The 27,685-nt window shown below is 36.4% G+C and overlaps 2 protein-coding genes and 1 long non-coding RNA gene across 17 annotated transcripts in view; 1 reads left to right on the plus strand and 2 right to left on the minus strand.

Annotated features, from left to right (window-relative positions):
• The first annotated feature begins 283 nt into the window (after window positions 1-283).
• On the plus strand, window positions 284-27,645 carry NADK (NAD kinase). Of its 15 annotated transcripts, none has more exons than XM_064525453.1 (13): window positions 284-522; window positions 2,926-6,236; window positions 6,379-6,552; window positions 11,330-11,413; window positions 16,231-16,360; window positions 16,879-16,987; window positions 17,233-17,318; window positions 17,597-17,699; window positions 18,518-18,669; window positions 19,157-19,256; window positions 19,901-20,058; window positions 21,251-21,333; window positions 22,464-25,720. In XM_064525453.1, exons 2-13 carry the CDS (start codon window positions 6,175-6,177, stop codon window positions 22,609-22,611), a joined length of 1,389 nt encoding a protein of 462 aa, XP_064381523.1. In that variant the 5' UTR covers window positions 284-522; window positions 2,926-6,174; the 3' UTR covers window positions 22,612-25,720. The 15 variants fall into 15 exon arrangements, with proteins under 15 accessions (XP_064381523.1, XP_025952356.1, XP_025952363.1 ...); XM_026096571.2 differs by having other exon boundaries at window positions 6,166-6,236; XM_064525454.1 differs by lacking the exon at window positions 284-522 and adding an exon at window positions 651-958.
• On the minus strand, window positions 6,339-7,726 carry LOC135330726 (uncharacterized). Its single transcript, XR_010392823.1, has 3 exons — window positions 7,500-7,726; window positions 7,250-7,368; window positions 6,339-6,583 (listed from the first exon to the last, which is right to left on the minus strand). It is a non-coding gene; the product is annotated as an uncharacterized LOC135330726 (long non-coding RNA).
• Window positions 25,855-27,685, minus strand: part of MIB2 (MIB E3 ubiquitin protein ligase 2) — a 143,365-nt gene continuing 141,534 nt past the window's right edge. Inside the window, exon 17 of the mRNA XM_064525452.1 lies at window positions 25,855-27,008. Coding sequence (XP_064381522.1) covers window positions 26,882-27,008 — 127 coding nt within the window. The 3' untranslated portion in view covers window positions 25,855-26,881. The remainder of the gene's footprint in view (window positions 27,009-27,685) is intronic.

Raw genomic sequence — 27,685 nt, forward strand, 5'->3', positions numbered from 1 at the left:
CCAGTGGTTTGGAGAGCTGCAAACCTAAATGGCTGAGGCAGGCTTGAATCTTGCCCTGTTCAGCAGACCTCATCTTAAACGTGCAGTGACAATCTTTCAGGGCAGAAGGGTTTTTCCGGGCCCTCCATGCAGCGGCGTATGCTACCCCATATCAACACGCCACAGGCACAGCCCGCGCATGTGCAGTGATGCGCCCGCCTTTTCCCCTGCAGCCGGCCGAGTTCGCGCAGGCGTACAGCGACGCCCGTTAGGGCTCCGGGAGGGCGGACTGCGCAGGCGTTCAGGCGTAGGACTGTCCCGGCCCTGGAGGGCAGTTCTGTCGCGCATGCGCGTTGCCCTTCCCCCGGCCCGACTCTCCTGAGGAGGCGGGGAGAGGACGATGGAGGCGCGTAGGGTCCGCCGGCTCCGCTCACTGCACGGGAGCAGACGCTGTCGTCGCCACCACCGTCGGGGTCGGCGTGCCGGCCTCTGAAGGCGCAGGGGCGGGAGGCTTCGCCCGGTCGTGAAGCAGCCCGTGACGCGGTGAGCCGGGGGGGCACCGGGGCCCTGAGGCGGGGGTGGGAGGCGGCTCCTGTGAGGGGGAGTCCAGGGCGGCCTTCTGCGGGGGCTGGTGCGTGTCCTTTGCCGGGGGCTGCGCAGCGTCTCCCGGCGCGCTGTGGCGTTGGGGCCGGGTGCGGAGTGGCCGTGCCGGGGCGGGTCCGGTGCCCGTGGCGCAAGCAGCAGCGCGGGGGAAGTGGGAGGGAGCCGCGGCGCCTGCCTCCCGTGGTGCTACTCCCGGGAGCTGGCCTGGAGGGGTTTCTTTTCCCCCGCCGAGGTGGAGAGCGTATCAGGCGGTTACGTGGAAACTGAGATGTTAGTCTCCCTGTGGGCTTTCTTCCTTTGGGACAAACGGACTCGCGGGTAACTTGTGCAAACTCAGGACAACAGTTCAACCGGAGTAAACTGTAGATGTGCTCTGGTAAGTGAGCGATAAGGGGCCGCGAGATAGGAGGATAGTTTCTCGAAAGGACAACAGGTAGGACAACTTAGTTTGGCCCGCGATCTGCTGGTTACACATCAAATGTGCGACCTAGTTCCTTTTTTGTTTGTTTCTTTGACGTCTTTGTTTCAGACTAACACGGATAGGGATATATCTAGGATTCTGAGTTTTAGGTTATTAATATCTGTTCCTTGGTGTTATAGTATGTTCTGAGTTTTAGGTTATTAATATCTGTTCCTTGGTGTTATAATATGTTAAACAAAGGTGCTTGTTGTGTTGGTATTTCTGTAATGGAAGGGTTAACACAGGGATTTGTTTTTCCTGGTTTTTAACACGTGATAGTCATACTGTCTGTTTTTTTGGGGGGGGGGGGGAGGGTCAGTCTTTTTTTTCTTTTCCAGTAGAAGTAGCATGTAAGTATTTTATAAGTCTGTAATCAAAAAAAGATGCCACAGAATTTCAGCTGGTGTCAGACAGCTAGACTTCAATATGGTGGGGTATATTGTCTGGTTTTTTGCTTCAGACACGCTGGAAGTTCTGAACTAAAAGACTTGCCTGCCTGATACAGTTGTTACTTCTTTTTTGGGTGAGAGCAGCTTTAGGGCCTTGTGGATGGAGTCATGTGCATGTATGCTCTATCGGCATGCCTTCTTGAGTAAAATTAAAAAAAAAAATTACTTGCAGAATGAAGTGAGTACCATATAGAACAAATGAACAGGAGTCTGTGGCAGCACAGTAACTGGTACAGTTTCTGGATGTAACCTTGTCCTCTTTTGCTCTGATACATGGTGGATAAGTTGCAAAATGAAGAGTTTTGAATGGCTGATGCGATTTTTAAGAAATTAGTAGAGTAGTTGCAATCTTAAAGGCATATTAAATGCAGTGTGTGTATTTGGTCAGGATGGACCCTGCAGTAATGGTCTAATCACAGTGAATTGGGAGCATGCATTTGAGAGGAAAACTTTGTTACAAAGTAACTACTTAAAAGCATGCTCATCAAAAATGTTTTAAACGCCATAAAGACTCTTAATTACAGCCTTAGGCTCCTTGTGTAGCTGCTTCTTTTGAAAGATCGTATTTCTATTTATGTCAGTCATTGTGATCAAAGTGAAGATTTTTAGGGTAGATCTGAAGTATAAATCCATAATCATGGTCTAAACAGGATATCAGAACTTCTGGGATGTTACGTTGTTTCCTTCCATATAAGGATGGTTTAATGAAGCCTCTGCGAAATTTTGGTTCATGGGAGTGTTTGTTTATAACACCTAAGGAGCAGAAGATGTGATACTACGATAAGAAGGTGGATGCATGTGAGAGAGGTGACTCGGCTTGCCACTTTGGGACACTGTCATGGAAGTTTAATATGAAAGTGTTAGTCTTTCTCAACTTTCCTTCATTCTGTAATGCTGAACTTCTAAATCCCATTTTTGTTAACTTTTGGTCATGACTTAGACAAGAACAGCCTATTCACATGTTTGTTGACATGTGCCTAAAGGTTTTGGATCCAATCCTGGATGCTGTTCAGTGATAGTTTTGTCCTTATGTTAGGTCTGCTTATTTAGGAAGGGTCTTGTGAGGGAATGTTAATTAAACAGTGCATAGTGTAAGCTGTAGTTAAAACAGTCTGAATTAGAAAGTATTGCACAGGAGGAATATCAAGTTCTTAGGCTGTCGGTACTGCTAGATCTTTACAGCTTTTTATTTCCAGTTTTCTGTTAATCAGGTTTTCCCCACTGACAGCATCTGTCAGATGGTAGATATTTCCAGCAAAGTCACTTTGCACCTTCTCTGCATCTCTTAGTTAAGGGTGAGAAGGTGGTACAGGATGGGAACATATCAGCTGTGAAGTTACTGAGAAGACTGATTCTTCTTAAACACCTTTCACAGATGTTGCATTTCCATGCACTTTGTTAATCAGCCTGTTGTTCTCATTTTTATTTCCATAGGTCCAGATCCAGCACTCAGTGTCTGAATAAAAAGGAATGTCGAGTGGATAACCTATGTGATGGGAAAGCAAAGGAAAACGATGTACTGTTAACTACCTGGGCTGTCTAATTTTTGTGTGCGCTCTTTTTACAGTATTTTTTTAAGCAGTTGCATAAAATTCTGACTTGTGAGAGTGGATGCATAGTAGGGATACATGTATGCAGAAATAAGAATATCTTTGAGAAATACACTGCTGTGAATGGATAAGAAGAGATGTGTGATTGCTCACTACTAGTTTTCAGTCTCAATACTTGTGAAATAGTTTAGTAGCAATTTGTATTGAGAGCTAACTAATGACACAGATAAAAAGTATGGTTCTGTGTATGTTTTTTTAGGGTATTCCATGATGTTAAGGTTTCTTTTTTAAATACCTGGTTTCTAAATTGGATAATAAAACACAGTGAGTTGCAATGGTTGTTTTTATCTGCTTCCCCCACCTTTTCCAGTATATATGTTTTCTTCTTATCCTAATTATGCATGAGGGGATGGCCTCTTCAGCTGGTGAAGAATTATCTCTAGCATTTTTTTGGCTAATTTTACAAAATGGAATGTATTGACTCATATACATTAACTTTGACTTACTGTAAGTATACTAGTTTTGGCTAGTATTAGCTAAGGCCATAGTAGTCCAGTAAAGACTTACAGACAGATCTGTAATTCCTTAAAAATCAGAAAGATGGGTGGTGAAGAACGTAGAAGTCTAGGTGTATTAAGATGCTGGAGAGGCTTGTCTGGGCCCTATAAAATAGACGCATCAAACACAATGTTCTGTTTGTATTAATGATTTCAGCTTATAAAGAATAATCCTTAGACATAAAAGTATAAATTGAGGTCCTAGATTTTTTAGATATGTTGATTGATAGGCTTGTGCGTTTTGATGGTATGTGCAATTCAGGTGTGAGTAGGTACAAATGGAAGGTGAATGAGTATCTAATTTTCTAACTTTCTTTATGTTTTTCTTTTAAAAATCTGTTGGATAAAATCCTCTGATTTAATTTTCAGAACTTAAAATTTTGGTTCTTTTTGTATTTGACCAGGAAAACTATTAATTCAGAAACTAGTTTGCGTGTGGGTGGGGAAAAAAATGTTTGTTCAGGTCCAGAATCTCTAAAATAAAAACAGTGGCTTAGTTTAGAAGATGAATTAACAAACAAACAGTATAAGATCTTCCACAGTTACACACAGATGCTCCTTTCCAGTCAGAGGTATTGAATACCTCTTATGTAAAGTCTCTTGTTTTCTGAAACTTAGGCATTTAAGTGACTTGATTTTTGTACCTAGTTCAGAAACAATCAGCCAGTAATGTATTCCTGAAACTTGATGAGGCTGTGATTAAAAAGTAATGCAAATGAGAACCTATTAAAAATTATGCTGTGTCAGATTTCAGTCTGTTTTACTGTGTGCTTGTACGATTCCAGTAATTGTGTGCACAAATCAAGTAACTGGCGCAAAAGTTACATTGAGCTTGGAGCTGACGGAAAATTGAACATTTTTCATTATTACAGATTTTAGAATAGTCAGTGTGTTGAAATGAGCATTTCTCAACTCTTGGTCATAGGTGATACTAAGCAATGAGTAACCAACAACTAAACATCAATACCTTTATGAGTGCAAGATGTTATAAATTATTAATGGATGACAGTAACTGTAACTCTTAGTAGTAGTGTTTTGTTAGGGCAAGCACAATCTACAGCAGGAGCAAATGCACTTTATAATTTAGTTAGGTGGTAGTTCCATCCAGATAAATAATGAACCAGTGCTAGTTCTGAATCACTACTGAATCACTGTTTTCCTGATGCTTTTGTTGTCTAAAGGTTGGGATGTTGTGAAGCTTAGTATTTGTAAAATTTTTGGGATTGCCATCCTCTTGTAACTTTACAACGAAATACCTTTATTTTTAGCCTATTTTTTCCTGAGTCACAGTCCTTTTTAACTGTTACAATAATGTTATGACACACATTTTGTGCAGGATACTATGGGAAGCCCATCCAAAATGAAACAATTGTTTTTAAAAAAATCTGCAAATTTTTAATGAATCAACTTTTTCTGCTGTTGAAATCACTTGAGGAATGTAATTCATTAGCTTAGATACTATTTGCCTATAGTTTAGTGTTTCTGTATACAGTGTAAGTTGCTTTCTGTTTTTATTGTAATAAGGCTTCTTCTACTTGGTTCAAATAAAGATGAGAGCTTACATATGGGGTTTCTACTACTTTCAGGGAAGAGTGAATATTTAAAATACTGAAAATAATAGACTTGATTTATTGAAGAATTACTTAGCACAGGTGTAGAAAAGTACAGAATGTTTTGAGAAGAACAAGTTTATTTCAAAATGTAATTTTGTGCCTGAAGGTAACATTCTTTGCTATTGAGCATGACTTTGGGGGGAAAAAATGTGTTACAAGATGTAGAAAGATAGTAGGACTTGAAAATACAGACACTTATTTACATATTCAGAGTACAATGGAGTAAAACTGTGATATCTTGCACAAATGAGACCTTATAAGTACAAAACATAGCGAAAAGATGACTTCTTGCCCATGATACTGTTTGTATTGTGAAAGTAAGCATACAAGGATGTACAAAGTCATACTTGGTCTGTGATTTTTTTTTTTTAACACTTCTGTGAAATTTCTGTCTAGCCAGCTATTTTCATCTTATTTGTGCTGATTATTTGTGGAAGTGAAATACTTGACATTTGTCCTTATTTTGTGTATTTTGGACCATTTCCCCAATTTCTCATTAATGATTTAAGAACTCTCTTCAGCTTGGTCTTACAGTCAATTTTTTGAAGAACTGAAGCTTGTTAAGCTTCTCTATTCCATTATTTTTTTGCATACATTGACAGGTGTTTTTTCAGTATTGTAGCTTGGAGAATTCTAGTCTTATTTATTCAATATATGCATCACCTAAGAGGAGGCTTAATAGGTTTTCCTGGGTCTTGATTCTTGGCAAACATCTAAAGCTTTTCTTCCTCTACAGTCTAAAAAATGAATTTATTTTCTCCATATGCAGCTGGAGACATGAGTCTGTACTGGTATTGAACTACTAGCATTCAACATCTCTGCACTGAGCCTCGGCTCCTGGAGCTTCTTTTTCTTCTTTTCGCCCATGTCTCCCCCACCATTTCACAAGACTGCACATCCTACTTGTAGGTTTGGGAACCTCTGTGTTTTAATACTGGTCTTTCTTCCTTCCAGTGTCTTCTGATGATTTTGAAGAACTTCTCAATGGCCCAGATCTCTTTGAGAAGTGTTTCTCAAAATTCTAAGTATGTCAGCTCAATGTCTAATATTTGCTTTATTAGCTTTGTTAATACTAAAACTTTTCTTCTTTCTTCCCTACCTCTTGTTCCCTGGCATTTTTTCCACAGGAATTGAGTTTTTCCCTAACTGAAGCTCCTTCACTTCCAGTATGGAGATGAATCGAGAAAAACTATGTACCAGTAAAACTGATGTGAGCTCAGAATCTGCTTATCATTGCTCAGCATGTCATGATGATGAGGAGTGGAGCAGTACTAGCCGGGGTCGAGCTAAGTCACGAAGCCTGTCTGCTTCACCAGCCCTAGGAAGCACCAAAGAATTCCGGTACAGCTCTTGTTTCTTCCTGCTGTGCTACCTTTAAGAAAAAAGAAAAGTATATTGTAGTTATCATTACTCTTTTTTTTTTCTAACTGTAGTTCTGCAGCTGTGTAAAGTGATAATGAACAGAAAGAAAAATAGGATTTTGTTGTAATGAATAGGGAGAGAGATAATCAGTGAGCCATCATCCTAGTGTGGTCCCTGCTGTGAAAAGAACTTGATTTTCTGAACAAGCCCTCTAGGTGGTTCTCACTAAATCCACATTCATGTAAATAGGTTCTGATTGGTAGTGAGGCCTTGCTTCTGTTTTAGTGTTTCTCAGTAGATCTTAAACTGTTTTTTAATAGGTGTTTTGGCAACAATCTGCGTGTGCACATACAGCTTCAGCAATACAATGCCTTACTTATTCACTTTGTGTGTGACATTTAAATGCTGTCTGAGCTGAATATGTCAGAGTTTGGCTTCAGGAAAGTATTTACGTTTAGAAAGGGCTATGTGAAATATAAGAGACACCCCCCCCATTTTTTTTTGAAGAGAAGCTGTACATAAAACTCCTATCTGGAGACTCATGTGTTGAAATCGATTATTTCTAAGAAAGATTGTTAAGAAAGTATGGGTATATTTCCAGCTGAAGGAAGTTCGTGAAATACAGACTCTTAGAAGGTTATTGCCTGTAAACAGATAAATGCAAAATAATAATTACCAGATTTGAGGAATCCATTGTGCCGAAGTATTCGACTTCCAGGGTCTCAGGATAGATTTCAACTTTGAGTACTAAGAGGTATTTGTCATATTTCAACATAACTTCAGAAGTTCTAAGTGCTGTACAGAAATAAAACACAAAAGCTTCTGTACTGAGGGATATTAATTCAAAGCTTGATAGTAACTCAAGTCACAGGAAGAAACGGATTTGTGCTTGGTCCCAGATTCTTGCCAAGTTGGCAGAACTTTACCTCTTGCTCAACAGGTTGCTTTTAAGGAGTCCTTAAAATGCCCTTCAGATGGTCCTTAGTCCAAAATGAAGGAGGGAAGATACTAGGACTTAAACCATACCTGTAATCAAAATGGCATGACTGTCAAAACCGATATCTGCAGAGTTCATAGTATCAAAAAGGAATCTATGAATATCAAAGTCACTTTTGCAAATTTTTAGAAATGCTCTAGCTAAAGCCCTAGTCCTGTATGTGGAAAAACCTGTATGGGAATTTAAGTTACATGGTAACATGAGGCAGCACAAAGTAAATTTGTGCTTGCGGATCATGTTGCAGCAGTTAGAAACGCCCATTTTTTCTTCAGGCCAAGTTGCTAATCTGCTTGCAGTGCTTTGTCATGTGGACAACTTGGATTCAACTTTTGGTGTTGTGATCTTTGGACCCGTTGTAGCTATTAAAATAGCATGCTTTGGTAGCAGTGTGTCTTGTTCTTGTGGGAAGTTCATCAGCACTTAACACTACTATGTTGTGACAGTCCACATGGTTGAGGCACAGACAGAATCACAGAGGAATTGCTTAACAGATGAAATTCTCTTCCACTCCTGCTGCTTGGTAGGTAGGATTGTGGCTGCAATGCAGAGCATATGTGGATGAGAATCAAGATAGCAGGGGAAGCTTTATAGTGAAGGGAGGTATGATGAAAGTCTGTATCTGAAGAGACTAAAAGCTTGGAAATATACTTTGCATATGTAGTTCAGAAAGTCAGTGTACTTTAATGCCTTTGGAAATGTTCACGAAGGACTATGCTCTGTCTTTACTGTTCTAGCTACTAGGCTGTGCATCAGAGCTAATAGGTAAGTCTTTGCATTAAAAGGATGTTGTAAAACTGGTGTTTCTTTTTTCCCTCTCCACTTGAATCTTTAGGACTATAGACTGTAGTCAACCTGTTTAAAAAGACCATGTGGTCTAAATTTCTGTTTATCCTTTATCAAGATACTACTTTTTGAAACTGGAAGTGATCTTTGGAGACCTTATCCATTGTGGTTTTTAACTAGATCTGTCCATTGTGGTTTTTAGCTAGATCTGTTGTTTACAAGTTTTTTTTCATTGAAATGCTCTGTGGATGTCTTTCAGTAAGTGCAAAACTATCTGAAGGCATTGTGTAGAATGTCAGACTAAAAGTGTTCTCAGCTTGCTGTGTAGTACTCAGACTGAAGTAGTTGCCTATCTGCTTTGAATTGGCAAGTATATTTTCATAAGAGATGTGGAATTTGCAGAGCATTACTCTTCATTCTTAGCAGACCATCTTATTACAAACCACTTTAAATTCTTGTCACTCAAACATGTTACCTTTAGTTGGTTGAATAGTGCATAGACTGAGTTCTAATAAAAAAAAAAAAAGAAGCAAAACCATAACCAAAATCTATACCAAATATTAAGCAGAGCCTGCAGAGAAAACTTATGTTTGAGTGTTGTGCAGATCAGATGTGTACCTTTGCTCCTTGTAGGAGGAGAGGTTAGCCAGTTACAGGGAGTGGCATGGAATAAGGACCTCTGTTGAAAGAAGGCAAAAAAGACAGTCACTGAGCGAGGCTTGGGCAGAGCAAGTGGGAGGTGATGTTGCCAGAGTGTTATTTTAATATTGTACTTTCTGGTGTAATTGTTCTCAAGTAGACAGAGACTTACTGTTCCTTTACATGTACTGGTGTATACATTATTCTGTGATAATGTAAGTCTTTGCTCATTTTTCTATTTTAATATAAATGAGGGCAACTTTATAAAACACTTGCTAATAATCTTATCTGACTGGATGAGTTGTGCCTGGATTTATAAATGAGGGAAAAGGTTTTCTTGAAAAACAAATATCACTTCTGTGTGAAATTAAATACTTGTTTTCATTATTGGAATACAATCTTACACAAGCATATTTTTTTAGACATGGAACAAATAGAATGTTGCTGTTTGTTCCTTAATTAGATATCTTCTTCACCTGACTTCTGATTTTAGTAGATTTTAGGGTTTTGTTTTCAAGACTAAGAGTGAACCATGTTATGTTAACTGCTAAGGTTACTAGGCTGATCTGAGTTACTTTACAGTGCACACACACACAGGCAGTAGAATAATGATTTGCTGCTGCCAAGCAATACGTTAGTTAATACTTCCTGTGTTAATTGAATTAAGCACAAGAAAAGCATATGTCCCACTTGTTTTTATTTTAATACTTCTAATAGTATTTACCTAATGTTTCAACAGTAGTTACATGAGTTAGATAAGTTTTACTCCCATATATAGATTCGCTGAGGGAGGTGGGAGGTATTGTGAGGCTTCTTTGTAAATGCTTATCAAGACTTGCACTAGAAAACCTAATTTTTATATGTCACTGTACCTTACTGAGATTAAGAATACTACTTAAATAATTTTACTTATATTTATGCTGGATTTAATCAGTCTGCCTGTCCTGTTCTAAAATTGTGTTCTCTTAGATAAGATATAGTGTTTCAAGAAATACAGAAAAGAAAGCGGTTAAGGTGTCTGCAGCAGTGAAGCTGAAGTCATCCAGGAATTGATCCAAACTAATCCTTTACAACTGTCTAATGGCAAACAGCTAACAGTTACTGCAGTTTTTTTGCTGAGAATGTGCCCTGAAGACAAAGGTCTTAGACTTAATTTTTTTTTGTTTGTATGCTTAGGTGTTTGGTTGTCTCATTGTCAACAAGAATTAGTTGACAACAAGAATTAGGCCAAATGCCACAATATTAAGGAAGATGAAGTGCATATACTGTAAATAAACAAAAAAGCAGACTACTCTTTTGTATTTCAAACAATTGACTGGGCACACTTGTTCAGTGAAGGTTATGAAACTCCTGAACTACATAACAAAAGCTGAATGCTGCTGTTCTTTTATTTAGCTGTGTTATTACAAGGATAGTGTGAGCTGCTTTTGAGTGTTGCCACAAGTCTCTCATTTGATAATTTCTCAGTGTTAGTTTATAACTACTTACAAAATCCAAAGTGTTCAGTTGCTTACCTGGTCAGGACTTGAAGTGTTAAGTACTTGTTTATGTTTTCTTTTGTAATTCTAATAGTAGCCAACATAATTGTGGAGTTGAAAAATATATCCTTTAGCTATTTTAATTCCTTATTAGTTTAGCTTAGAAAAAAGCTAAGGCTTTTTATTTAAGAATTACCTATCTAATTCTGAAATAGGAATTATTTGTATTTTGTTTCTTAAGCTTATATGATTTTTTTTTCCTTTGCACAATAGTGAGACCTCAAAGGTGGTTTATATTTTTATAGTTCTGTAGTCTAGGATTTATCTATGAAGTTTTGTTGTTGTTGATTTTTTGTACTACTGTGTAGCGCTTTGTCTTGGCTCAGACACACATGTACTGTTCTGTATTGTAATATCAAAAGAGAGTTAAGACTAAAAAGAAACTTTGCAGGCTAGATATGCCTTTACAGAACGAACTTGAGGAAACTTGAGCATATGTTGTTTGAGGCTGTGATACTTCCTTTGTGCAAAGTGAAGATTAAATGAGTAAGAAGAGTATGTGCCTTTAGTATTAGTGTTTAGGAATTAAATACTCAGTATGTGGAATGGATAAGCTGGGAGCGAGGCTTGGATTAAAATCACCAGGGCTAGGTAGAGGAGTTACGTTTTAGCTTTTTAATGTATGAGCTATTACACATAAAATTATATTGGCTGGTCAACGGCAAATGCAGATTGAAGAAATGTACTTTGCCCTGCATTGCCTAATGTGGCTTTTCAAAGCGCCTTTGGTGGTTGGGGAGCTAATTGTATTCAGTTTGCCCTCACATTCTTTTACCTTTCTAATTTTTTTTTTTTTCAGGAGGACACGCTCCTTGCATGGACCATGCCCAGTGACCACCTTTGGACCAAAGGCCTGTATGCTGCAAAATCCGAAAACGATCATGTAAGTATGTCATGTCAAGTTAACAGTATTATGATTATTCCGTGTGAAAGAAAGTAACAGTTTGCTTTTCCACCACTCACTCACCTAATCACTACTGTTTGTATTTTACCTGATATTCAGAGTTTTTTGTGTTGCTTGATTGCCAGTGTGGGGTCTGTATTGCAGAAAACGGCCTGCCACTTGAATCACACAGACCCTTTGAAAGGTCAGTCTGGGAGGAGAATGGATGATAGCATTGCAAGCAGATTCTCAAGTAAAACCAAATTAGAGGTGTATTAGCTTAATCTGTGGGTTGGAATGTATAATATAGGTTTGAATGTCATTGTTTATTTTCTTCCCAGAGGATGATAGGATACAATCAGTATTTCTCTGTGTAGCTATATAATGGGTTTTGCCAGTTGGAGTACTTCCTCCAAGGTAACAGATATTTACAAGGAAATTAATTGTGGTAATTTTTCCTTTACTAATTCATCTGTTGTTCTTAGGCCCACACTCTACTACTTAAACTAATGGAGTATTCTCACAGTTGGGTATATATATTTTGAAAAGAAAGTGAACAATTTCACTTAAAAATAGAGCAGGGCATGCCAATAGTATTAAGCACTTAAGTTTTGCTTAGGTATGTCCTGTATAATCTGCAGTTCTTAGTGTAGTAAACCTTTTTCAATATAATTGACGGTAAACTCAGCATGTGCATTAAGAAAACACCCTTATAATAATCTGATAATGATGCAGAGAAGGTATTGGTAGTATTTTCTTTATTCCATTGACTTGAGACATACATATATATATACATATATATTGATATATATATATATAAAAGAGAGTTGTTTTTCAGTGGCAGAGGAAAGTGTGAAAGAACAAGAATTTTTATGGACAACATGAGGAAAAATTGCTCTATGTACAGGGAAGTCTGAGAAGGTCTTTCTCTTTCTTGGTATAATGTGATTTAAGCTTGTATTTTGAAATTTATCTGATCTGTGGCACTTTGTGTATGAATGTCATCTAGGCAAGTTTGCTTTTAGTCTATGTTGCTGGTAAATTTCATGTGAAATTAAGGGGTGGTTTCTATTCAGCAGCTATGTAAACATTTTAATTTTGTAGGTTGGGCAGCATAAAAGTATTACCTTTTATCATCATGTATTATATGCTTAGTAAATGGTATCTTGACTTGGTCAAACAAGGAATTGATAGGGTTCTGTACATACACAGGGACTCCTAAGTTGGTTAATGTTCTTTTGAAAAGCTCTATCTTATTGCTCTGATTTTCAGTTAAAATTAAATAAATTTAAGGTATTTGGATTATATATTTATTTGCCTGGATCTTCACCTAAATAGTAGTAGTTTTCCTCAAAACAAGTTGGTGAGACTTGAATCTTGAAAAGTTGGGGAACTCTTAACTTCCTCATGCTTTCTTTCTGTTCTTAAGTTAATGCCTTGGTATGCTGAAGTTCATCTGAAAATCTAGCTTGCATTGCACATTTACCCACCTGATTGTGATGAATATGCTCCTCCCCATGGGCTGAGCCAGCATTGGTACAGTATAATGATAGTGTCAAGAGCAGTTCAGTACAGAGGTTGTGGCAATACTGAGCACATGCTACTTGCCAAGGAAAAGACAGCTAATGCAGTGTTCAGAATAGCTGGGGAAATAGGGCATTCTCAGGTCATAGAAGGAAAGGAGTATTTGAAAACTAAATTGTAAATTACTGTTCATGAGAGTTTCTTGTGGCTTCTTCTTCTTTCTTGTGGCTTTTAAAAACAAGCTAAATCTTTTTGCTGTTGCTTTTTCTTCTTGTTAGTCACTGATAATGTTAAACTATTTTCACTGAAGAGAATGTAACAGAAAATCCTAGTTTGTGTATATGGGCATCAGGTAGTCATGGTCTTAGTGTCTCATTGAGTGCTAACTGATGACTATTGAATGATGACTATTGAAAAACCTGCTAATTGAAGACTGTCATGTAAAAGGACCAGAAGAACAGGATGACTATTCAGTTAAAGAATTAAGTATTTGTATTCTGGGGGGAGAGGAGTGGTCAGTTACCTGTGTGTTTAAACTCTTTCTTGAAATGGGATTTTTCTTATGAAACATTGTTGCGTCTGTAATTCTGTAGTTCTGTAATACTCTTTTATAAGGAATTTTTCTGTAAAGCCTCACAACCTATTATTAAGACTGATCAAAATACTTAACTGGAAATCAACTTCAGAGAAAAATGCTTTATTTGAGGTAGCAATTTAATAAGAAGTGATGTAAGCCTCAGCTCTTTTTGGAGCCCTGTTGCATTTGCCTGCCTGCCTGACTTCTGGAGAAAAACATGAAGATCTTACAGCATGTTATGAATAATTTCTCATTTAGTAGAACTACGTGGAATTGGTAAGTACAGTTGAAATAGACTTGTTTGAATAAATTCTGTTTTAGTTCTTGGATTTTTAAGTGAAAAGCAGTGCTGCAAGATTTATTTCTTGGCTGGCTTTACAAAGTAGCCTAATTATGGTGAAGTGTGTGTGTGTGTGTGGGGGGGGGATATTTCTGTATGTGTATTTTCCTTTTTAACAGTATTGAGATCTGAGGAATTTAATTTTATGAAATGAACTTCAATATAGAGAACAGTATTCTTAGTCACTGTCCATATAAAAAACGGCATATAAAACTTCAGCTTCTGCTCCTTGCAATTGTTTGGCAACAATAAACATGTAAACGTTAAATGCATTACTGGAAATCCTTTTTGTGTTTGTTTTTTTTTTTTTTTATTGCCAGTTTAGCTGTTGGTTGGCAAGTGAAGACAGGAGAAACCTTCCATATGCATTGTAATCTGAGATTCATGGTGATATTTAAGACTAAATACTTTATCTTCAAAAAAAAAAAAAAACCCAAAAAAACAACAAACAACACCCTACTTTGAGCAGGGGGTTTGGACTAGATGATCTCCAGAGACCCCTTCCAACATCAACTATTCTATGATTCTGTGATAGTAAAATCCAAAGGGATGAAATTATGAAATTTAACATGATGTTGATAGCCTGTACATGATACTGAGTGTAGAAATAACTGCATGTTTATACTGCTCTGTGTTATGTAATAGTATTTGGAGAGAGTTGTGGTAGTTTATATGCTGGTAAAGGGGCTCAGTATTAGACTATTTCATTAGCCTATAATTTCTGCTCTATTTATATGTACAATATAGGCATTCAGCTTTTTTCTTGAAAGTAAAATGAGCAAGCTGTTGTGTCATCTCCAGCAGCATCATCTGTTTTCTTTTAACCCCTGGAGTGCTGAATCCAAATGTCTTTGTAAATTTGGCTTCTACGGCATTTATACTAATCTGTTTTGCTTTGTGGATTATCTGCAGCATATGGAAAAAGATGAGATGCTTATAATCTGTGAAATATGACTGTGAAATTACATAGCTCAGAATTGGATGCAAACAAATTAGAAAAATGCAGCTGAATATTCCTAAATCGACCAAATGTATAATGAAGCAACATGAAGTTCTGTTACTGAATCCACTTTTATCCCTAGAAAGCTACAAGATTATTTGTACACAAGTAACTTTGTTCTTGAGGTTCTCAAGTCTTTGAATGTAACCTGACAATACAGAAACAGAGCAGTTTTGAAATATTTTTTAAAATTCAACTTTTTTTAATTTCAAGCAGCAGTTACTTGTGTTACTTTAAGCAGATAAATCTATTTTAGGCTTAACACTAAGAGAAAATTAATAAATATATAGGATAGTGTTTTCAAGAAATACTGCATGAAATTCACCTGTACTTACATATCTGTAATGTTTGCCTTAATCCTGTACTGGAATAGAAGTCTAGTCTTGTTAAGCCCTTAATTTTGAGGCTTCTTGATAAGAAGTATAAAAGAGTTGCTGTGCAGGCTTCCCAGAATAGAGTTTAAATAGTACATTTTTTTTCATAATTGTTGAGACTTGTCTTGAGGATTTAGTACAGATCCACTGTGTGGATCTTAATTATTAAAACATTTGCCCTTGTGGTAGTGTAGTTTTGAAAAAGTTCTTAACATTTGTAGAAAAAATGTAGAATTTATGACTGCATCTACAGCTTTCAGCTTTCAAAATCTGTCAAGAAAAGTTTGACTGTGATCTGATACCAGTGAAAATGCTGGAGGAAACATTCCTCAAAAGAAAAATATATTTGGGATGGAACTACTATACTGTTTTTAAGTTTACATTGACATTAGCTAAATATTTAATTTACAGTATTGGAAGAAAAAAACCCAACAAGTTTATGCTGCAGCTTTTTGTGATTCTCCATTTGTTTCTCTTCATTTTGAGTCAGTTGAAGAGGCGAGAGCACTAAGATGAAATAGAGGAAAGCATTATGGCTGGAAGCATCAGGGCAGATATCAGTAGAAGAACTTGATCCCAGTAGCTTTTGTAGTGCTTCTATTAAAGTCCTTGTTTGCAAATATTATTAGCATATTAGCAGTTGCAGAAATGGAGAACTTAATGCAGTGTTACATCTTGATATGGTGAAGCACTGATTGACTTTATAGGAGAAAAAGCATCATCACAATTATAAACTATTCTTTATATTGTTCGAGGACTGTGTATGATTATAATTAAGAATATACTCTTACTGGACTAGAACGTTGTCTAAGCAAAATGTAGTAACACTTCTGGAAATCTGTGAGGCATTGCAGCATGCCTCTGCCTTTTCTTTCAGCTATTCAGTGCTTTTAATCATCTATTTACCTTTTTTTCATATTAACAGTTTCTGGTGAAGGGACACTTTAAATCTAATAATCCTAAAGCTTTAAGCTACCTTGTCTTTTTTGTTCTATTCTCCAGGCACATTCAGGACCCAGCAAGCCAGCGGTTGACATGGAACAAACCTCCCAAGAGCATCCTTGTTATTAAAAAGATACGTGATGCTAGTCTGCTGCAGCCTTTTAAAGAACTCTGTGTGTATCTTACTGAGGTAATGAAATGTAATGCTTTAAAAAAAAAAAAAAGTATTTGTATCTAATCTGTTTTCAGTCTTACTGATTCTGTTACAAGTGGAATGTGTGGAATTGTGTAGTGCAAACCATCATGCACATTGCAGTGGAAGTAATAAAACTTTCAGAGCAGTACTTGGAGCCTAAAAAAACAAATAGTAAAGGCAAAATTGTTTCCTTCATTTTCTTTGCAGTTCTAAGCTAAAGACGTAGGATAAAATATTTTATCCTTTTAGCTTTGAATAAGCATAACAATGTTACTGCATCATATAATTTATATTCCAAAGTTCAGTTTAATTTATTACATAGCCTGTGCATGCTGCAAAATTCTCAGTAGAATTAGACCACATACTGTGGCTTAAAAAAACCTCTATAGATGCAGAAAATCACTTCTGTAAAATATTAATCATATGTTTTAAACTAATGGAAACTGTGGGGAGAATCAAATATTTTCATCATTTTAAGAGGTTATTAGTAACCTTATCTTGCCTCTTTTAAGGAGAATAACATGATAGTGTATGTAGAAAAAAAAGTTTTGGAAGACCCAGCCATAGCTAATGACGATAATTTTGGACCAGTGAAGAAGAAATTTTGCACCTTCAGAGAAGGTATGGGAATGATTTCTTGAAAGTAAAATTGAGATATAGCGATTATTTGTCTTAGCATTTCTTCAGTGATTGAATGAAATATGTCAAGGTTTTTTTTTGTGAACAGCTGTTATTATGTCTTAGTTGCAGTTTTTTATATTGCTAAGTGAATGTTGGTATGCTGTACTTAATTTATGTTAGGAAGTTGAGACCTTTGATAAACCATACTATTCCAAACTTTATTTCATTTTTTTTTTATTTTTTAGATTATGATGATATCTCCAATCAGATAGACTTTATCATATGCCTGGGAGGAGATGGGACCTTACTTTATGCTTCTTCACTTTTTCAGGTTGGTCTTCATAGTAAACAGACTGAAAGCCTTCTTTTTTTTCCTTTTTGGAGTATTTGAAGATTGGGTTTTCCTTTTGTTATTGAGAACTGCGTGTTTCCTCTGTTGTTCATTCCATTTTTATCAAGCCTCTTTTACCCTCTGCCTCCTGAAAATAATGTATATGAGCTGCTTTGTTAAACTGTATCACTGTTTTCATTGTGCACAGTTGAAATTACATCAATAGTCAAAATACTGCTTTTATTCAGTAGCTTTTAAATTCTTTTCTTTATTGATAGGGTAGTGTACCTCCAGTTATGGCTTTTCATCTGGGATCCCTTGGATTTCTTACTCCATTTAATTTTGAGAATTTTCAATCCCAAGTCACTCAGGTTATAGAAGGTAAATTTAAGGGGACAAGGTGTGGTGTGGTTTTTTTTTTTTTTTTTTTGGTTACATTTTTCTGCAGATTTTCCCAAGACTGGTTAGTTTTTTTAATTGACTCACTTAGGTTTTTCCATAAGATTGGGTGACAAAAAAATGTATATTAATAAAAATATTGCATTGTATTGATCCACTCAGTGCTGCTTTCCATAGTGTGTTGTAAAGGTAAATGGCTAAGAGAGAACTTTGTCCTATGTGAAATAAAAAAGTAAAAGAAAATGCAGAACTCATATTTTAAATGACACCTAAATAAGAAGTTGTAAAGAGTCATATTTCACATAAAAGTCATTTTCTTCTAAACAGAATTCATAAAACACTTGAGAAGAAATATTTTGTCCCTTCAATACAAGGTTATTTGGGTTGCACCTAAAATAAAGATTTCTGAAAACATGTAGAATTTTCATGTTTCTGGAACATTGTCTTTTAATAGGTTTTTCTAATGCGGTAGTTTTTTAAAATTTAGCTTGTCTCAATAATGGTTACCTAATGAACGAGTATTTTCTAATCTTGATCATGTTCATGTAAAACTTAAAATTTCTTTTTACATGATAGGGAAGGGAAGGAAGGACTAGCTCAAATTTGACTTCATTTTTGATCATTACTACTAAAAATCGTTTTGAACTTTAACCAAATATAGACAATTCTCTTGTGAATGAAATTGGAAATGTTGAAAGCATGGAGACAGATGGCATTTTACTCAGACTGCTAGTCATTACAGAGTTTAATTTACGATATTAGCATATCATTTTTGTGTATATCCTGTATTTCACTTCTAGGCAATGCAGCACTTGTTCTACGAAGCAGGCTGAAAGTGAAAGTGGTAAAAGAGAACAGAGAGAAGACAACAATACAAAATGGTATAGAAGAAAATGGAGTAGTGTCTACAAATATAGAGAAAGAAGTGGGCAAACAAATTATGCAATATCAGGTCAGAGGGCAAAATAAGAAACAAACAAAAAAACCTAATACCCAATTTGTAAATTGTTTTATTTATCAGTTTCCCCTTCTCATTAGTTGACTTGCCTTGGCCCAGTAGACTTGTGACAGATCTATATTGGTATAATTCGCAACATGTGCACTAAATAATGAAAAAGTGGTGTACCTTATTACCTGCTGCAGTCATAAGTGCTAATATTATACCCTCCTGTACTAATATTTTCCTTCTATTTTGAAAAGAAGATAGCAGCTTTAAAACAGGCTATCCCAAAGATTTATAAAAGTGAAAAGAAAAGCTCTACGCATTGTTGGCAACTGACTTTTGAAAGTAAGCTGGCACTTGATAAGACAAAATTGTAATTGGGTGGGTATTAAATCAGTATGAACTTTTCAAAGATCTGGAAAGCACGTTTTCGCTTGTCATTTGTTACAGTGCTAAGTCAGCAATAGCAGAGTAGTGACATTTGATACCATCGTAGGTCCTAAATGAAGTTGTAGTGGATCGTGGTCCTTCTTCATACCTTTCCAATGTAGATGTCTTTCTAGATGGACACCTTATAACCACAGTGCAAGGGGATGGTAAGTCAATTGCTTATCAAATCCTGTGTAGACTGTTGCCATTTTACAAGAGAATATTTTCTCTCACATGGAAACAACATCTCAAGCTTCATTTCATGGGTTATAGGAAACATTGAGGTGCAAAGGATAGATAAGGTTTTGCATTGGTAACTTAGCCAATTCACAACAGCATCGACATCTTAAAGAGTGTTTTAAGTTTTACTGTATATGGAATTGTGAAGGCAAGTGACAGCTTCTATGGTATGTTCGGACAAAGGGCAAAAGGGCTCAGAAAATAGTTTGCTTAGTTATTTGGAATTTGCTGAAGGGCCAAGGTCTCTCAACTCATTAGAGAGCTTCATCTTTAAAGCTCTTAAACTGCAATTCTTATCCCTGACAGACAAATGAATGCCACTGTTACAAACATATGTCGCCTGAGATGTAGAAGTTTATGCAATTTACATGAGACTGTAGAACAAACATGCCGTGTGAGGTTTAGAAGAGAATTTCTGGCTTTTTATATATTAGACTATAGCTCTTATGTGAAGTCCAGGCTGATACATTCTTTGCTTCATTTTCGTAACAGTCCTGTTTCTTAGACTACTTCTAAAAGAGCGATGTTGATTCTAATGTTAATGTAAATGAAACTTTTGCTCCTTTCACAGGAGTCATTGTCTCCACACCGACTGGTAGCACCGCATATGCAGCTGCGGCAGGAGCTTCTATGATTCATCCAAATGTTCCTGCAATAATGATCACTCCAATCTGCCCTCACTCGTTGTCTTTCAGACCTATTGTTGTTCCTGCTGGAGTGGAGCTCAAGGTTATCTTATGTTATTTCTCTTTTCAAGCCAAAAGCTTCTGTAAGCATGTCAGCCTGGCCAAACTGAAGAGGTTAGGAATTGCTGTGTATTCAGTTTCCTGCAGTTTTTATTTGTGGGGGGACTTGACCAAATCAGTTTGAGAATACATCTTTGTGTGGAATAATAACCCACTATGACAAAAATTTGTATTGCTTTCTACTGGATTGTAGTTGTGTAGACTTTGCAAAAATTGTATAAATACAATTGTGTTTTGATGAATAGAATTTTATGTCATTTCTGCTGAAGTGGAGTTCAAGGAAATGAAAAATTCTACTCTCAGTGGCTAAAGGTATTGCAGATTTTAAGTGTGTTAGTAGAGGTATCTACAGTTCATTGATTATTTTTGTTAGAGTAGATGCAGTCTTGCAGAAAATGTTGGGATGTAAAACCTGAATATAAAATGGATTTATTTAATGTGCAATTTTAGTCAGTGCATGTGTTTAAGGAAGAACCCCCCCCCCCCTTCTGCTTCTTAACTATTAAAAGTCTCCATTCTGCTTAAGGTGGAAGAGAGCTAACATCCTTAGAAGCGCTCTCCTTGGCATTAAGAAATAAGTGTGCTCTGTGTGTTTCTTTTTTTTTTTTTTTTTTTTTTTTGTTCTTGTTTTACTACATGAGTTGGAGGTTTATTCATGGCACTGCTGTCAGTCCAGTTATTTATGTGGCAGTGGGTTTACTGGCCAGTGACAATCACTTCTCCTTTTCTCTTACATAAGAACTTATGTTAATTATGAACTTATGACTTCCTGAATCTGATAGTTTTAGATTTATTATATATCAAAGCTAAAATCTATTGTTCTTGATAATTTTTTTTTTTGAAAGAGATGCTAACCCAACTCATGGAACTGGATTAGGGCATGCACTGGCTGTAACTGGAAGGTCTTTCTATTTTATGACCTTGCTGGATTTATCAAGAGGAGTTTATTGCATATAGAAAAATATGTATATATACCAAACATGAAATGAATGTTTGGAACTTGTTTAGTATGTTCCTGCAGTGTTATTACTGACAGATGAAAAATTGCAGTGCAACTGTAAATTTGGGAAGAGTAAATTCTTTACTCAAAGGGAAGATGGAGAAGGTGTTTCTTTCTTGCTCTTCAAAGTGCAATAGGTTTGGAAGCTGAAATTTTGTTCTTTTCTCTTTTTCAGATTATGCTTTCCCCGGATGCCAGGAATACAGCATGGGTTTCATTTGATGGCAGGAAGAGACAGGAAATATGCCATGGAGACAGGTCAAATCTTTTCTTGGTTGTAGCATCTTTTTTTAAATACAGAAAATAGTGATTCATGCAAATCTCTCATTCTGCTTAGACTGTCAAAAGAGCAATGAAGAAATAAGCTTTTGTAAACCTTAATATCACTTAAAGGACAAACTGTGCTAAAAAAGTTTGTTGACTTCTCACATGAGCTTTTTGGATCTTACTGTGAAAGCAAATCAAGTATCAGGACAAAAGCATGAGAACATTGCATACTTGGCAAGGAAGGGACATGTCTTTAGAAATTTCTGTAAATTTAACTTAAAGCTAGATCTTGGGAGTCTGAGAAGAACTAAACCAACAGGAGTTACATATATTCAGTGGCTGTGCAAATAATGCCATATGGTTAAACCATGTTAACTTAGTGAATCATTGTGATCATTTGCAATGCTATTGCCTCGAGTGGGTAAAATTCAATATGTGAAGGCTCCACAGTTGTTCTGTACAAAATATGGTGGCTTACCCTAATGGGAGGTTGTTTAAGGTAATTTTGTATGGTATGTGACTGGTAGACTTGTCATTTGGGATGTCCATTCTTTTCCTTCTTGCTCCATATTAGTCACCAGGAAGGAAAATGTGCAGCAGCCATATGATACTCCATCTTGAACTGTTTTTATGTCCTCTGATGTTGAAAAATTGATGGAATAGATCAGGAGATTCAGTCAGGCATTCAGTCCTTTGTTAAATGCAAGACTTCTCAGTGCTGTCACTTATTGTTAAAACTTGAAATTTAAAAGCCAAGAGGATGACTTAAATTTTCCTTTGTCCCAGTGTTGAGGTTGTGAAGACCAGCAAGAGAATGCAGGACTTCATAGAGTGGGTTCAAGATTCTTACTGTGTGGGGGAAAAAAAGCTTATCCACAGGACTTCTGTAAGCAAGTTTAAGCCCTGTGTTCACTCCGTTTAGATGTGCCTGCATACTTCGTTATTGCCTGATAATGGAAACTTACTATTTCCCCCAAATGGCTGAACGCAACGCTAGTTTAGCTAGTGATGTGAAGATTAACAACAACAAAAAAAATTCTAGCTATCCAGGGTCATTGCTGAAAGGGTTTATTGCCATTCATTGCCCTTGACTGACCTGGAGTATTCCTGTGTTGTTGCAGTATTAGCATCACTACCTCTTGCTATCCCCTTCCTTCGATCTGTTTCCGAGATCCTGTGAGCGACTGGTTTGAAAGTTTGGCTGAGTGTTTACACTGGAATGTTCGGAAGAAGCAAAATAATTTTACTGTTGAAGAAGAAGAATTTTAAGTATCTACATCTAAAAAGACTCATGGGAATGGAAAGTGGCAGTATCCCTTCTGTTAAAATGTTTGGGTTTCAAGTTTTTGGCTAACGTGTGGAGACAGAAAAACATATACAGTGATGTACCTCATACCAGTCTGATCTGCCAATGGCCCGAAATCATTGTACTGCTTCCTGTCCACCAGGAAAAGGAATGGAAGAAATTAGGCTCTGATTGTTGTAATCCAGATTTAATTTCCTTTAAATGAGATATTTCAAAATGGATTATTTCTGATGGTATTGACAAGTAAGTCTGTAGATTTGATTGTAACCAATAACTTGCCAACAACATGGTAGGCTCTATGCAGCTACATAATAGAATAGTGGCATATTTAATTTGGTATACTTATAATTCCATTGGTTAAGATTTTTTCTGTATATAAAGCCTTTAAGGAGTTTTCTTTTAAAAGAAGCTCTTCGTTAGCTTAAATATATCTTGCTCCGAATGTCTCCCTATCAAGCAACATTCATAATACTTTCTCCATAGTTGCAAATGGGACAAACTATGAAGGAACACCCAGGAATATGTTTTCTATGAATAGATGGAACTAATTTAGAAAAACAAGAAGGAAAAAGCTCGTATGCACATTTGGTTGAACAGTGTTTGACCCTTAGCTGTCATCACTGTATAAATATCCACAAATAGCATGGACAGGTGTTAGTGTGGGCTGACTTGGGGTTACAGTGACTTACATTTTTGTAGCTGAGCTAGTTTGTAGCTCTGCAGTTTCTGTTGGTGAATCGTCAATGTGTTCGATTTCTTACTGTTTTTGTTTAATTGTCTGGAATGAATGGTAGCATTAGAGGCTACAGAGTTAAAATTTCACCAGCTGCTCAAGAAGAGTTTGGATTTGAATTACTACTATATTGTCTAGTTCCATTGTCTTGAAGAAAAACAATATCCTAAACTAGGTCCTGAATGCCTTCAACGTTCACAAATATCATCTTCCAACTTTGGCTGCTGAGTAATACAGAAGGGGATACTGCATTGGTAGGCTGATCAGTGAGAAAACACATTCCCAGTATAGTAGCAATGGTGCCTTCAGCACACTCAAGGTATTCTAAGTCTCGTATGTACTTTTTTAAGATGCTTTCAGATGTTTCTAACTTCTTGATGTACATATTTTATTGTACATGCTTTTATGAAAAGCAGTTTTGAAAAAGGGCTTGTGTTGTATGTTAACTGAAAAAATATAAAGCCCAAGTATATTGTTTACATTTATGTTCTTTGTGGTGCAGTCTCATGATGATACTATCCAAACTGTAGCATTTTCAAACTGTTGCTGCATTGGCCGTTAAAGGAATGGACATTATCTGTTGTATATATGGCCTATGCTATAATATTGTGGAGGAATTAATTTCTTATTGATTAAGGTGGGATTTCTTTGCAAGCGGATTGAGAAGCTCTGTTGAGCTAGCTCTTCATGGTTGTCTTATGTTGTTTGTGTGGTCCAAGGCGGTAAAGGGAAATTTATTAATTTCTGAACTCTGCATAACCTGCTCTCCTCTAGTGGTTTAATGAATGTGGTCTCCTCATTTTTGGATGCTACCCTAGTCTGTCTAATTTTATTAAATCAAGATGAGAGCACTTTTCCATAAACCAGAAGCAAGCTCTCAGATGAGGATACAAATCACAATGGAATTGTGTTACTATGATTAATAGTTTGTAAATTTTGTAAAATAGAATACTGGTTTAATTTAGTCTAAACAGACAAATTTTATGATATCTTGGAAAATTTTCAGATCGCTTTTGAGATTTGTCTTTCACTTCAATCTGCAGTAATCTGTAAACTGTTTTGAAGTTGCTTACAGGTTTTGTAGATGGAATATTCAGTTATTAAATATCTGTTTACTTCTTGAGCTATAGAAGCATCAAACTTTTTGCTTTGAAACCATTCATTTTCTTATTTAAACATGCAATAATTGAGACAAAGAACAGGGTACAGTGGTTGTATAAATGTATTAAGTGCAAAATAAGCAGAATACTAGGCACGTTAGGAAGTGGAAATCATTTTGAGGAGGTGAGATGAAATGATTAATGAGCCTTATTTAGCTTTTTTTTAAAAGATAAAACTATATTCAGCACTTTTTATTTATACTTTTTCGTAATAGTAAATCTCATGGAGTAAATTGTCAACTTTAATTTTCAGAGTGTATAGTTCATGAAATCTGTAAACAAAACTTATTTAACTTCTGTCTTTAAATTAGATTTACTGGGGTGTCTTTATCATGCATTGTAATTGCATTATGGGCTTTGAGGCTTTTGCAGTTTTGCTTGTACTACTATTCCCGCTTGATGACAATCTTATTTGGATCACTGCTCAGTCAAGTATAGAGGTACAACCACTGACTACAGGGGAAAAAAAAGTCATATGATTTACTTCAGAAAAGCTGCTTTGATTATAATATTACTAGCTGCTCTTTACCAAAACACAATCCAAATTATTTGTGTTAATACATTACAAATTTATCTGACTGTCCAAAGTCCCTTTTCAGGGCCTTTACTCCTCAAATCAGCAATTCACAAGCAGGATAGTGAGGTTTGATTGGCGTTCAGGTTTTGCATACTTAACTGCTTAAAGTGTGTGTGTGTGTGTGTGTGTGTGTGTGTGTGTGTGTGGAGGGGGCAACTTCTGTTCCAACTAGAGCTGAGTTGGAAAAAAGCTCTAATGCAGATTTGGTTATTTTGCAGCAAAAAACTCATTTTGCTGATGTAGCTTACTCCATTACAGGAACTCCTTTAAGTTGAACTAGTAAAGTAGCTTTTTGCTGGTTATGAGCAGTATTTCTAATATAAGGGTTTGTTCATGTTACGATTTCTACAACCCCTTTCCAATATAAAAAGAGCCAAAAGGGAGGCTTGGAAATGAATTTGTTTAGAAGAAAATCAGTTACACTCTAGTAGAGTTTAAGCATTTATTAAAAATTGATGTAATATGGTATAATGCAGAGTGTACTGAATTTTTTTAAAGAAAAATCTTGTTACATATTGTTAATGTTCCGAAAACTTGTTTTAAATATTGTTGAAAACAAATATTTTTCGATCCTTTCAATAAATTCTTTTTTTAAAGTTGGATTTGTGCAGCAGGAGCTTTTTGACTGTTGGAAATATAAAATTAGGTATACACAATTGTTTACTTGGAAGCCAAATGTACAGTGTGGATATTTGATACATTGTCTCATGGACAGTAGCTTCTCTTTTCTAGAAGTATATGTAGGTTTTTCTAAACATGTATGTCTTTTCTCAAAGGTTCCAAAGTAAAAGGTTTTGGATTTGCTGTGCAAGTTAAAACAAATCTTCCTTACAGCTAGTTAGGCTACACTAACTGGTTTTTTGAAGGCCCAAGAATAGAAAAATGAGGGGAGGAACAGTAAGCACAGTAAACTGAGATAATCTTAGATATTTGGATACATAATAAATTTAAGAATGAAGATGTTTAAATGTCCACTCTGTCCTGCTTTTGCACACTGGCTGAGTTCTAGGCACTTTTTCCATGATGCCCATAGTTAATGATTATGATTAAACTTCCTTTTATAATTTCATAATTAAAGCAGTTTGTAGCTTATTCCATAAAGTAATGGTTCATGCATATTAGATGATTGATAAATGTCAGGACATCTCATGCAGGTAATATAGCTGCTTTTGAAAGTTTGTTTGCTTCATGAGGTACCTTAGAGTGTTCATTTTCTCATGCCTAGCTAGTTACAAACTCTTGCTGTCCATAGCCAAAACAATAACCTAGCATTTTTGTGACAGTGACTCTCTATTGCTTATGTATAAAGGAGGGAAACAGCACTGCTAAAGAATGGACCCTCATTTTGACTTTGCACATATGACTCTCTTGACATGGTTTATATGCAACATGCCTGTCCTGTCTTGTAAACAGTATGAAGCATCCTTTTTGGCAGTTTAAAATGACCCAGTTCTAGGATCGAGAGATGTGTTTACCATAGAATGTTTAACTGGCAAAAAGGAATCTTTTCCCACCTTCTTCCCAAGCTGAGGTATCAAAAGTTCTGGTGCAAAATGAAGCCAACTGTGTCGATTAAAAAACTGTTAGGCCAGATTATCTGGAGTTTCAAGAGTTAGAATTTAAAGCAGCCCAAAATAGGAAGATATAATTTGGCCATAGGCCTATATGAAGCTTGAGGCCAACTACCATCTTTCTAGTTTTATCCTGCCCTGGAGCGTACCTATATGTCAAGCAGAAATCGATGTCAGTAGTAACATTTGGATTTATCTAGATTGTTCACGTAGCAATGATGTGGCAGCATGGATTTCAGCTATCTCAGTAAGTTTAAAAAAAAAAAAATTGGTATTGGATATGAAGGTCAGCACTGATTTTACTTGCTGCTGCTGTTCCCTGAATTACTAAATCAAATTTAATCCGGGTCTCCCTTTTTGTGCAGCAATCCCATCTCTTGATGACAGTCTCATGTGCCTTGTGCAGCTGGGAGAAGATTTACTGCATTGTTAATGAAAGGAGTGGTGGAGAAGCATCTATTATTTGCAGTGCTATGAAGAGTTGCTTTGTAATAGACATGACTGTGTAGTGCTTTTAAAGACAATTTGAACTGGCCATACCAGTTAATGATTTGTTACTGTGGGGCACAGGATTACAAGGCCTAAATGTTCTTTACTTTGTCAAATTATCTTCTGCTTTCTGTGCTAGGTCTTAAAATGTTTGTTCTTTTAACTTTTCTGGAATCCAAATTAGTATCAATTGTGGCACATGCGCACAGTAGCCATAATCTTTTTCTGTGGGGAGTCATAAAGCACTAAGGGGAGAAGGAGTTTGGTCTTGTGTCATTCTCAGAAAGAAAAACAGGAAATCATACCCAGGGAGATAAAATTAAAACTGCCAATACTTTGTAATACATGGGAAAATACCAAGTTGATTTTTTTCCCATAAATGTATAATGAAAAATTGAACTCAAAGAAACAAAACTGGTAGAAGTCAGTCATGTAAAAAATAAAGCATATGAGTGGTTTGCGTTTTTTTTCTTTCTGTTGGGTGTTTTTATTTTACTACATATAAAA

The sequence above is a fragment of the Dromaius novaehollandiae genome, chromosome 24, assembly GCF_036370855.1.
Source record: "Dromaius novaehollandiae isolate bDroNov1 chromosome 24, bDroNov1.hap1, whole genome shotgun sequence".
In the NCBI taxonomy this organism is placed as follows: domain Eukaryota; kingdom Metazoa; phylum Chordata; class Aves; order Casuariiformes; family Dromaiidae; genus Dromaius; species Dromaius novaehollandiae.